At 52.2% G+C, this 12869-nt stretch overlaps 1 protein-coding gene across 1 annotated transcript in view; it reads left to right on the top strand.

The window, feature by feature from the left end:
- Positions 1 to 9260: 9260 nt before the first annotated feature.
- CEACAM20 (carcinoembryonic antigen-related cell adhesion molecule 20) overlaps positions 9261 to 12869 on the top strand; it is an 11472-nt gene continuing 7863 nt past the window's right edge. The window contains exons 1-3 of the mRNA XM_012653233.1: positions 9261 to 9309; positions 11651 to 11803; positions 12296 to 12574. Coding sequence (XP_012508687.1) covers positions 9261 to 9309; positions 11651 to 11803; positions 12296 to 12574 — 481 coding nt within the window. The remainder of the gene's footprint in view (positions 9310 to 11650; positions 11804 to 12295; positions 12575 to 12869) is intronic.

Genomic DNA, 12869 nt, shown 5'->3' with positions numbered 1-12869 from the left:
AATCAGGTTGTGTTTTATTTTTTATTGTTGAGTTTTAGTAGTTGTGTGTACATTCTGGTACCAATCCCTTATCAGATATGTGATTTGCAAATTTTTTTCCCATTCTGCGCGTTGTGCTTTTATAAATCGCATATATTTAAAGTGCACAATGTGAGGAGTTTCTCCTCGTGTGTGCACCCGTGAGATCATCGCCGCAGTGAGATACTGGACATATCTCCCCCCTCAACAGATTCCTTAAGCCCCTTTCTACTGCCCCTCCTGTTGCCTCCCCTCTGTCCCGGGCAACCACCGCTCTGCCTTCTGTTACTATAGATGGTCTGAGTTGTCTAATCTTTTATATAAACGGAAGCACACGGCCTGTACACTGGCTTTTGTGCGGCTTCATTTACCCAACATAATTATCTTGAGTCATCCCTGTTGCTGGGATATCGAGAGTTCTTTCCTTTTTATTGCTGGGCCGTAATCCGTTATCACAATGGATTGGCCGCACATTGTTTATCCATTCCCTTGTTGATGGACTTCGGGGTTGTTCCAGTTTTAGGAAGCCGGGAAGCCCCGGCAAGAACAACGGCCCCCCCGGGCCGGGCCCGTGCAAGCAACTGCTGGCTGGTCTCCTTGCTCCTGCCCTCGCCCTGCTGCGCTCTTTCTCCCGCAGGTCGCGTCAGGGACTCTGTTAAAAACCTAGATCGTATCCTGTCCTTTCCCTGCTCAAAGGCTTCTTGAGGTTCCTGTCTCACACAGAGTCCAAGCCAAAGTCCACAGCGACTTTGTCAACCACACCCACAGCCCCCCTTAGCTCTCGGCCCTCACCTCAGAAAAGGGGCAAATTGCTGGTAGACCTGAGAAAATTAATCCATCTTTGCAGGGTTCTGAATGTCACCTCGATCCTGCAGGGTGAGCCTGGGGACCAGTCCCTGCTGGGGTGGGGTGGCGAGTTTGTGGTCATGAATGGAGGTGTTGCTGTCAGCACAGATGTTGTTGTTGGAACCACGCGTGTCTTGGTCTGTTTTCTGTTGCTTATAACAGAATACCTGAAACTGCATGATTTATAAAGAAAAGGAATTTACTTCTTGTAGTTATAGAGGCTGAGGCTGAGGGGCTGCATCTGGTGGGGCCTTTCTTGCTGGTGGGGACTCTGCAGGGTCCGGAGGCAGCAAAAGGCATCGCATGGTGAGGGGCTGGACGTGCCAGCTCAGGTCTCTCTCCCTCTTCTCATAAAGCTACTAATGCCACTCTCGTGATAACCCATTAACCCATGAGTGGATTAATCCAATCACCCCTTAAGGGCCCCTCCTTCCAATACTGCCACATTGGGGATTAGGTTTCTTCAGCATGAATTTTGGAGGGCACAAACCTTCTAACGATAGCAATATGCTTTCTAGATATAAGAAGATTTTTAAGATTCAGTTTTTCTGCCCTGTCCTCTGTTTGTGTGCCTTCATCCAAAACCTAGCATATCCTGCCAAGTTAATGGCAGAAGACATCCCTTCCGTTTCCTTTCCGTCAAAGAAGAGCCACGAGGGGGAGATCATTTTAAAAAATGCAAACTGAAATATTAGCCAATTTCTTTTTGGTAGGAGTATGGGGGAGGTGGGTGTTATTGATGGGATGTTGGATTCTTGTGTTTTGGGGCCGATGTCACAACCTGTGCTGGTAATTCTCTGTGTTTGTCCCCCAGGTCTGCTCTCTGGTATTCACCCTTCTCCTCCCTCCTTTGTGTCTTGGGAGGCTGCCTGTATTAGTTGTATATGACTAATTACTCCAAAACTGGAGGTGGCTTAAAACAATAAAACATTTGTTATCTCATGATTTCTTTGAGTCAAGAACATGGGCTTAGCTTATCCATGTCCCTTCTCTCTGATGCAGTCAAGCTATTGGCTGGGGCTGCAGGGTCATCTGAAGGCTCAACTGGGGATGGGGGTGGCACTCGATCCTGATTCCAAGCTCACGCAGATGGTGTCGGCTGTTGGCAGGCAGCTTCCCCCACGTAACGTGATTTAAAAGAGAGCGAGGGAGAGGTCTACCATGGAAGCAACAGTCTTTCTGTAACCCAGTCTCAGAAGTGACAGCCACTACTTTCTGCTGTATTTTATTTATTAGAAGAGAGTTATTAGGACAGCCCTAAGAGATTAGACTCTCGGGAGGCAGAGATCATTGGTTCTTGCAGCTTCTCCATAGTGAATTAATTGCAGTAGACTTGCATCATACACACTTTTAACCTGTGAATGCTTAGGTGGAGAAAGGGCTCTAATTCTAGGCAGCTGCTCCATCTGCTGCCGAACTGTGAAATTTGATTTTGCAGACGTGCCCTATTGGACACTGAGCATTTCTGTACGCACTGCAGGTGTGCACACTTCTACTGCTGTACAGCATTGTACGCGCACAACCACACCCCTGCCTCTGGGATTCAAGAGATATTCAAGGCTAATTTGGACCATCCACAGTTTCCACCTTCATCCCTAAAGAATGCTTCCACTGGATTCAAAATTCTGGATTGACAGTTCTTCTCTTGCAGCTCTTTCAAAATGTGCCAATTTCTTTTGGCCTGCGTGGTTCCTGATGAGAAATCTTCTGTTAGGCTGGGTGCGGTGGCTCACGCCTGTAATCCTAGCACTCTGGGAGGCTGAGGAGGGAGGATCGCTCAAGGTCAGGAGTTCAAGACCAGCCTGAGCAAGAGCAAGACCCCCGTCTCTACTAAAAATAGAAAGAAATTAGCTGGACAACTAAAAATATATAGAAAAAATTAGTCAGGCATGGTGGCACATACCCGTAGTCCCAGCTACTCAGGAGGCTGAGGCAGGAGGATCGCTTGAGCCCAGGAGTTTGAGGTTGCTGTGAGCTAGGCTGATGCCATGGCACCCTAGCCAGGGCAACAGAGTGAGACTCTGTCTCAAAAAAAAAAAAAATCTGCTGTCATTTGAATTGTTGTTGAATAAGTAATGTGTTGTTCTTCTTTGGATGCTTTCAAGATTTTTTCTTTATTTTTTTTGTTTTCCACAGTTTGGTGATGATATGTCTGGGAGTGGGTTTCTTTGGAAAGGGTCCCTGCCTGCGTTTTCCGGGGGAGGGTCTGCAGTTTCAATCCAGGATCCCACAACCGTCACTGCATTTGCAAAGGAGTCCGGGCCTCTGTGGTCATCAGCAGCCAGTGACCTCTGTAGGGTTATTAGAGATGGTCAGAAGGCTTGGGGACCTCAAGGACAACTGGCCAGGTTTGATCCACTGTTGCATTCTGAGAGGGGTTTAAACTTCCTTAAAGTTATTTGGCCACTTGTGGAGTCCTGCCCACTTGACTAGAACGTCGCTGGGGGTGGGGAGCCTCCATCCCCAGAGGGGTCATTGCTGGCACTGTGCTTGAGGTGTTGGTCGGTGTGGTTCTGGCCGCCACTGTGGGCTATTTCCTGGGCTTCGTAACAGACCAGGTAGTCATGGTTTTCTTTTTCTCTGAAAGAAGGGTTCGGCTCCCACCTCTGCAGGAAGGCTGGGGGATAAGGACAGGATAAAAGGATAATGATGAACCAGATTCTCAAGTATTCTCTCTACTCTGATGGACTTTAATGGTGGGCAAGTTGGCAGAGGCTAGATTGTAGCAGCCTTGAATGTCAAGCTGAAGGTATCAGACCTCACCTCGCGAGGCACGGGGGACCAAAGAGCACTCCCTGCACGTAGGAGGCCAAGCCGCTCCTCAGGACCTGGTGGAAGTGTTCCTGGGGATGTAGGGTTACAGGAACCTCAGACATTGCTGTTGGGAATATGGACGGGGACAGCGATTGTGTAGGACAACCTGGTAGGACTTAGGCAAAGTAAGCATGTGCATGACCTACGTCCCAGAAATTATCCTCATGGGTGTATACCCCAAAGAAATGTTCCCACCGTCCAGAGATAACAAACAAAGATGTCCGCTGTGGACATCCATTAGCGTGGGTTTTATAGGCAAAATGGTAGATTTACACGGCGGAGTATTTTAGAGCAGTTAGAAGCACTGTTTGTATATATAACATCACAGTTGAATCTTAAAAACATGAGGGTAACTGGAAAAAAATAACGTATGTTGAGAGATCTTCCCTGTGATCAAACGGTTCTGTCGATTGTGGTGGTGAAGCATGAATATCCACAGGTGATAAAATTTGATCGTGCAGTATATACGCGTACGTATACAAGCGCATGTCAGAACTGGTGAAATACAAATGAGATGTGTATTTTAGTTAATAGTCCTGTACCAATGATCAATTGTCTGGTTTTGACAATGTCTATGATGAGGGGAAGCTGCGTGGAGGGTACACAGCTTGGCGAGGGGAGGCTATCTCGGCTTGAGAAGCTTCTGGGAAAGTTTACTCCTTTGAACCATGACCGAGAAATGATGTTTCTATTCCCATGATGCCAGTGGACTTCAGGAGTTCAGTGAAATACCGTCTGTGAGCTAATCTTTTGTCTGTTTTCTGTATTGCCCTAGGAATTTAAGGAGTTACGGCAATGGGAAGGTGTAGAGGCTGCAGGCATACAGGATAGGGGGTGCGTGTGCATGTGCGTGTGTGTGTGTGTGTGTGTGTGTGTGTGTGTGTGTGTGTATTTAGGGGTTCTTGGTCATAGATTCTGCAACATTCCTTCTCATTGTGCCTTTCCTACACAGCAGACACAAAAAGTCAATGGTGCAAAACTGAGCTCTGTAACCCTGGAGAAAAAAAACTTCACTGTCCCCTCTGGGAAAGTGGGCCTCAGTTTCCCCATACAGAATAAAAGGAAGCTAGACTGAGATCTCTTTTTAAACAGAGTAGTAATTTTTTTTTTCTTTGTTTTTGAGACAGAGTCTGGCTCTGTTGCCCTGGCTAGAGTGCCGTGGCGTCAGCCTAGCTCACAGCAACCTCAAACTCCTGGGCTCAAGCGATCCTCCTGCCTCAGCCTCTCGAGTAGCTGGGACTACAGGCATGCGCCACCATGCCCGGCTAATTTTTTCTATATATATATTTTAGTTGTCCAGATAATTTCTTCCTATTTTTAGTAGAGACGGGGTCTCGCTCTTGCTCAGGCTGGTCTCGAACATCCTGACCTTGAGTGATCCGCCTGCCCTCGGCCTCCCAGAGTGCTAGGATTACAGGCGTGAGCCACCGCGCCCGGCCTAAACAGAGTAGTAGTTTTGAGTAGCCTTCTCAAAGCAAGTTTTACAAGTTGTACCACCCTCTAAGACAACGGACACAGTCCCCATAAACTCTAGGCTTCTGGAAAATCAGGGTTTTGATCACCAGGCGTTCCAATAAGCATTTCCAGTGGTGACGGCACAGTGTACCTGGCGGGATGCATCCGGCTGCAAACAAGATGCACCGGATCACGGTGGCAAAAATCGTACTTGCTATTTTACAAGGTGCCCTGGGTTTATTCCGTGGCTCAGGGAAATCCCAACATCCATCCTTTCATCCGGTGTCCTCCCGAACTTGCTACCTCGTGGTCTCAAGGTGGCTGTCTGGACTCTAGATTTCCCCGCCCTCAGGTCACGTCGTTATGATGAGCAGACCGATGTTCCCCCAAAGATGGCCCCGGAATCTGTGAACATGGGACATTATGAAAGCAAAAGTGACGTTGCCGATGTGCAGATGTCAAGCTAGGAAGATGACCCTGCGTTGTCCAGGTGGGCGCAGCCCAGTCAGCCGAGCCCTTCAGAGCAGCCGGAAGCAGAAGGGAGATCCAGTCGTCGGAAGGATTTGGTGCCCTGCTGCCGGCTCTGAGAAGCAAGGGCTCAGGCGCCAGGGCAGGAGAGAGGGCTCAAGAGCTAAGGGCAGCCCTCAGCTGACAGCCAGCGAAGAAACAGGGCCCTCAGCCTCCCAGCCCCAAGGAATTGGACTTTGCCAACAACGCAAATGAGAGCTTGGAAGTGGCTTCTTCCCAAAGCCTCCCGTTACGAGCCCAGCTGGGGACACCTTGGTTTCCCACCTGCGAGGCTCAGAGCAGAGAATCCAGATGAACCAGCTTGGGCTCCTGACCTGCAGAACTGCAAGATGATCCCTTTGTGTTGTTCTAAGCTGCCAAGTCTCTGGTCGTTTGTCATCGCAGCAGTAGGAAACGCTTACAGCTACTTCAATGCGGGAAGCAGGGGACGGCTCCTTGGAACGCTGCCTCCGTGTGTGCAGAAGTGGATTCGTGTTTGGAAACCTCCAGATGTCTGCATGTTTCGCCCCCTCACCTCCTTCAAGTTGTTGCCCAAAGCTCTGTGGGGGCCTCCCCAGACCACCTGATCTCGTACTGCGTCCTGCGTGCCCACCCTGGCACCCTGACCCTGCCGGCCCCAACCCCCTGGTACTCATCACTTTCTAACATCACGCTTCGTTATTTCTCATGCGTCCTGTTCATCGTCTGGCTCCCGCCGCCTCTCCCCCCACTGCATAAAATATACTTTCTATAAGGGCGGAGATCTCTATTTGTTTCATTTGCTGGCATCCCCCAAGCACCTAAAACAGTGCCCGGCACACAGTAGGGCCATATACATCTTTGCTGAGTGAATGGACTGGGCGGGGGGGGGGCAGCCACAAGGAGGCATTCTGGGTCGGGAGGTCAGTCGGGGTCCTGCATGGGAAGACAAGACTTTGAGCCGGCCCCGTGTGGCTGAGACTCTGTAGGTGACGGTGGGGAGTGGGAGGGACTCGGGTTTATTTTCACCTGTTGGAAAGAAATAATAGTGGATGTCGTGCTACAGGGAGAGGCCCAGAAAGTCCCTCTCTCTTGCTGGGGCAGAGAAAGACAAAAGCCGCCCTGGGGGATGGGCCGGTGGGGATTTCTGGAGAGAAAACCCTGCTCCTGCCTGAGTGACAGATTTGGGAAGTTCACTCCAGTGGCAGCTCTGCCCTCTTGGGCAGGGAGGAGGGGCAGGATGGGGAAGGGGCTTGGGGCAGAGGCAGTAGGGAGAGAAGTCCCCCCCCCCCCCCGAGGAGAAGGCTTTGGGGGGGGCGTGCAGAAGATTCGGGTGGGGGACGGAGGCCTCGAGTGCTGGGCTGGGCTGGGTCAGGCGCCCTCAGCACAGGGAACCGTAGAGTGTGGGGGCATGGCGGGGTGACAGGGCCACAGGTTTCATTGATCGACAGGTACACAGGAGGTGGGGCCATCGTAGGACCTTGGGAAGCAGCTCGCATGGAGGTTGAGAGCCAGGCAGACCAGAGTCCCTGGCCTGAGACGCCCTGCGACTTTATCCAGCAAGGAATGGAATTGTGATATCCCTTACTCTGCTCCACGTTGCATTTTTCCATAGCAGGCATCACCATCCGACACCCGCTACAATGTGCCTATTTCTGGTTGTCCCTCTCTCGCTGGGACAGGGTCTTCTCTCTGTCTTGTTCCCTGCTCTGTCCCCAGCGCCTAGGACAGGCACAGTAGGTGCTTGGGAAGCACGTGTTGAATGACTCTAGGTCAGTGCAGGCTACTACACCAGAATACCGCAGACTGGGTGGTTTAGAAACAACAGAAATTTGTTGCGCACTGTTCTGGAGACGGGAGGTCTGAGATCGGAGTGCCGGCATCGCTGGGTCCTGGCGAGGGGCCTCTTTTGGGTTGCAGACCACCATCCTCTCGCTGTATCCCCCCATGGTGGAAAGACAGCGAGAGAGCTCTCTGGGGTCCCTTTTATAAGGGCACCAATCCCATTGGGAGGAACCTAATTACCTCCCAAAGTCACCACCTTCTAAAACCGTCACATTGGGGGTTGGGGTTGCAACCTCTGAGTTGGTGGGGGGCACAAACATTCAGTCCACAACAATGACCGAGTGAGACCGTTGTTTATCCCAGTCCCCAAAAGAGGACACTGAAGCACGTGGGGGCAACATAGCTTTCCTAACAGACCACAGCCAGGGGGTGAGGAACTGGGACGCCAGCCCAGGTGGTGGGACGGCCACACGCTTGTAACCACAGGGGCAAAGCATCGTCATCTCCATTTGAGAGCTGAGCAAAGTGAACGCTAGAGAGAGGAGTCCACCTGCCTGAGGCCGCACAGTTAGCAAGTGGGGGAGTCAGGATTCGAACTCGTGCAGTCTGGCTCCAGACCCAGCTGGCTCGGCCTCATGCTTTACTGGGGCAGATGCTTGGTGGCTATCTGTAGCAGGAATGAGACCCAAAGCAGGGACAGCAAGGTGAGGCAGCTGGGCGAGTCAAGATCTCTTTCCTGCAATGCCAAGCTGCCCCTCATGCCCTAAGCGATAGTTCCAGAGTCATCAAAGCTCACCTTGAACCACCCCTCCTCTCTCACTCCCTCTCTATTCTGAGCCACCGAACTTCCTTCTGTGCCTCAAACTCAGCAACTCTTCACATGCTGCTCCCCCTGGATCCCCTCCACATCCTCCAGGTCTCAGATACAATGTCCCCTCCTCCAGGAAGCCCTCCTTGATCATTGGGCTAGATGATCGGGCCACATGCCCCTTCTGCATTATCCCAGCCCAGCCCTGCCCACTCTGGGTTGTCACTGTCTGGGGACAAGGTCTGTGTTCCCTACTGGACTGTGATCCTCTGTGAGGACAGGGTCAGGGCTGCCTTAGTCACTGCTATGTCCCCAATACCACCAGGAACAGCAGTCAGCACAGGGGAGATTTCAGGGAGTATTCGTTAAGTGAACAAATGAGCGAGTGAATGAATACATGGATTAATGGTCATTCCCTCACCCAGTCTTGGGCTATGTGCTCCCAAAGACCTACAGCTTGTCTTGCTCATAGAGAATTTAAAAAAAAGTAACTATCATATATTGAACCTTTACTGTGTCCTCTAAGTCTTAGCTTAGGTGTCCCCTCCTCCAGGAAGCCCTCCCTCCCTCCCCAACCCCTCAAGGCTGTGTCAGGCTCCCCGGGGCTCTCCCAACCCAGTGCAGTCTGCGCTGCCGCCTGTCTGACTCCAGAGCCTTAGTTTATGGCCAGGAACCACATCACAGGCGTGATCTCGGCGCACTTAATATTTATAGATTGCTCGAGGTGAGCTCGGCATGGGCCTGGCGTTCCTAAGTCCTTGATAACTGGGAGCCGGCCACTATTGTTTTTATTGCATTGCTGTTGACCGTCCTAATCTCAGTTCCTGTTCCCCAGGATTCCTGCTCCCCGTGCTGGGCACAGAAGGAAAGTGAGCCCTGGGAGTGGTGGGCAGAGGTGGGGCCAAAGTGACTTCCCTGCCACCACCCCTGTCTGTCCTGGGAGCCACTGTCACTGCAGTGTGAGTTTGCAGCGGGGCAGGAGGGGAGAGGAGGGAGGTGCAGGGGGCGCAGCCGCAGTGACTGTGTCTGCGTGTGCCAGCCAGGACCCATGGAGCCCGATGACTTATGGGGACACTGGACAGGAATCCTGCTCTCAGGTGAGTGCCCTTCCTTAAGACAGGGGTGGGATGGGGGTTGGGGGGTCGTGTGTCTGTTTGCCAGTGATGTGTGCGTGCGCGTGCGGAAAGAAAGACAGAAGCAGAGAGAGAAATAGAGGCAGAAATAATGACAGATACAAAAGAGACTGACAGAAGGAGACATAAATAGAGACCAGAGACAAAGAGAAAAAGAGACAAAGACAGGTAGGTAAGAGCTGGAGCATTGCAGAGACAGACAGACAGACCCACAGGAGTGAGACAGGCAGAGGGAGGATGTGCCAGCCCCGAGGGGCAGGTCCACATGTCAGGATGGGGGACAGATGTGAAATTTATGCCTAAAAGGCCTCTGAGACCAGAGGGAGAATCTAGAATATTTTCATAAAAAAGCATTTTATTACATTCTGATAGAAAATTTAGGGAAAAAAAATTTTTTTTTTTTTTTTTTTTTTTTGAGACAAAGTCTCACTCTGTTGCCTGGGCTAGAGTGCCGTGGCATCAGCCTAGCTCACAGCAACCTCAAACTCCTGGGCTCAAGCGATCCTCCTGCCTCAGCCTCCCAAGTACCTGGGACTACAGGCATGCGCCACCATGCTCGGCTAATTTTTTTCTATATATTTTTAGTTGTCCAATTAATTTCTTTCTAATTTTAGTAGAGACGGGGTCTCGCTCTTGCTCAGGCTGGTTTCGAACTCCTGAGCTCAAACAATCCGCCCACCTTGGCCTCCCAGAGAGCTAGGATTACAGGCCTGAGCCACCGCGCCCGGCCGGGAAAAAAAATTTTTAAGTGCATTTCAGAGGTGAAAAAATGATTTTGCAAAGGGTCACATGCAGAGGTGAGGGCTCAGCCCAGCTTTGCTGTGCAACCCTGAGACCAGCGCCTCCCTCTCTGGGCTGGAGCTTCCTGGCTGCCCCTGGAAGGCTGCGGGACTCTGAGGTCCTCCTGGGAGAGTTTTTAGCTGTGCTCTCAGGTTTCTCTACAAGGTTTGCCTCTTCCTGGTGGGACAGAGGCAGGACCTTCAGGCAGGAAGCGGGAGGGAAAGGGCCGGGGAAGCCTTCCCATCTCGGGCAGGTGTGACACGGCCGCCTGTCAAAGCTTTCACTCACGTTATTTCATTTATCCTTATGACAGTTATGTGAGGCTGGAACTATCGTCACCCCCAAACTGAGACTCAAAGAACATCACTTGCCCAAATAAATGGCAGAGATGGGCTTCCAACCTAGGCAGGCAGGCACTGAGCTACCACCAGTATCATCACCATCATCGTCATCACCATCATCATCATGGTGACAGAGCACTTACTATGTTTTAAGCATGTCACATCCGATATGTCATTCAGCCCTCACAACAACCAGACGAGCTAAGTTCTGCCCCATTCTGCAGTCAGAGAAACTGAGGCTCACCCAGAGAAAGCCCCTTGCCCACGACAATAGGGCCAGTGAGTGTCAGAGCCCACGTTTGTTCCTAAGAACCTGTGCCCTGAACCACTGACCGGGCAGGGAATGGGGCGGGGCTTGGGCCAGATTGGGGTCTTTTGAGGGGTGCAGAGGGGCATGGTGGCCAGCCTCTGTTCATCGGGCTCACGGGAGAGATGAGGGGGGATCGGGGTCAGCTGCGAATGAGTGTGGCTGCCGGGGTTGGGCCCCTGACCCCCTGGGCCCTCGGTCTCTCTCGTGGCCTCCATAACTGCGTGCAGAACGACCGGATGGAAAACTGGAAACCCCTGCTACCTTGTTCCCCTCTCCCGTGCCAGGGAAATCGTGCCCAAGGGCAATTCTGAGGAAGTACCAAAGGTTAATTTCTTCCACCAGCAATAACAGTAGAAGTTCCCTTTCATCAGGGGTTGGGTCTGGGCCGTCCCTGTGCTCACAGGAGAAATTACACAGGAATTACACAGCATTGAGAGCACAGTCTGTAGGGCCAGGTTCAAGTTTGCTGCTGACCACATGGTCTTGGCAATCGACTTCCGTTCTCTGCGCATCTGTCTCCCTCTATGTGGAACGGGGAGGACCATCACACGTCCCCAGTAGAGCACACATCGTTGGAGAGAGCACAGTGACTGTCAGGGGCCCAGTTCAAGTTTGCCAATATTCGTGACCACCCCCACGACCACCCAAGGATGCAGGTGATATAATGCCCATTTTATAGCTGAGAAATCAAGGCTCAGAAAGGAGAAAAAAACATGTGACAAGTCACATGGCCCATAAGTAGTGGGTAGGACTCAAGCCTCCATGGGTAGAATGTCACATCTGTGACCTCAGACCTCCCTCCGCTCTAAAGACCATAGCTGGGCGCCCCCAACACACCTCTCCCTCCCTGAATGCCTCCCCTCTCCCCTTCTAGCCTCTCTTTTGACTGCATGGATTCCTCCAGCTGCGGCCCAGCCCACGCTGGCCGCCAGCCCACTCAACACCAGCCACGGTGACAAGGGTGAGAAGGTTGTCGTTCTGTCTACGTTTGGGACACCCTGGACACCCCAGAGTCATGGCAGATTCAGTGGTGAGAGCACAGAAAATGAGACTGTCCTTCTGATCTCTGCCTCCACAGAGATCAGCCGTCAGGGTTCCACGCCCAGAGTCCCAAGAGGACAGGAAGTGATGGCTCGGCCAGGGGCTGACCTCAACTGGTGCAGTCAGTTGTGTCGGGGGCGGGGGTGAAGGTGGGGAGGGCTGGCCGAGAAGTGGGTGGGGCCCGTTGCTGGCATCGTGATTGCGGCCCATGTTGACTGGCCCCGCGCCAGGCCCAGGCTCTGTTTTCCTTGCACAACCTCATCCAGCGGTGCTTGCAGAGCGGGAGTTAGTTGCCCAAGATCACACCTAGAACGAGCAGTAGATCCAGCATCTGAGCCCCGCATCCAGCTCCAGCGTGTCTTTTGGCAATTCCGATCCGCTCCTGCTGCTCCGGGCCCCCTCTGTGACTGTGTCTGGCTTTTTCTTCCTCTGTCTGTGTCCCCACCTCTGTCTCCCCCGCTTGCTTCTTCCTCTGCAGAACCACTGGCCACGCCCACCGTTTCAGTCAGCCCAGCCACCGCCATAGAGCAGAGGGCCATGGTGACCTTCCACTGTGACACCGGGGACACCGACGTTACCATCCAGTGGGTCTTCAACGGCCTCCCCCTCACGTTCCATGAGCGCATGCAGCTATCCACGGACGGCAGGACCCTCACCATCCTCACTGTCCAGCGAGAGGACTCTGGGGCTTACCAGTGTCAAGTTCACGGTGTCCTTCAGGTGCAGAGCAGCCGTCCTGCCCTCTTGGACGTGAACTGTGAGTCCCTTTCCGTCCTCCCCAGCCCCTCACCGACACCCACTTCCCTAGCGACTCATTCAAGCCTCACAGCTTTAGATACCTTCAAGTGCAGCCTTGTCTGCCCTTGAACTGCATATGTGTAACTGCTTGACATCTCTACTCAGATTCTACTGGAAACATCCAACTTAATGTGTCTATTTTTTTTCTTTTTCTTTTTTTTTTTTTTCTGAGACAGAGTCTCACTATGTTGCCCGGGCTAGAGTGCCGTGGCGTCAGCCTAGCTCACAGCAACCTCAAACTCCTGGGCTCAAGC

The sequence above is a fragment of the Propithecus coquereli genome, unplaced genomic scaffold, assembly GCF_000956105.1.
Source record: "Propithecus coquereli isolate 6110/MARCELLA unplaced genomic scaffold, Pcoq_1.0 Scaffold42, whole genome shotgun sequence".
In the NCBI taxonomy this organism is placed as follows: Eukaryota; Metazoa; Chordata; class Mammalia; order Primates; family Indriidae; genus Propithecus; species Propithecus coquereli.
The sequence above is the reverse complement of the archived record's forward strand: the minus strand, read 5'-3'. Positions and strand labels throughout refer to the sequence as shown.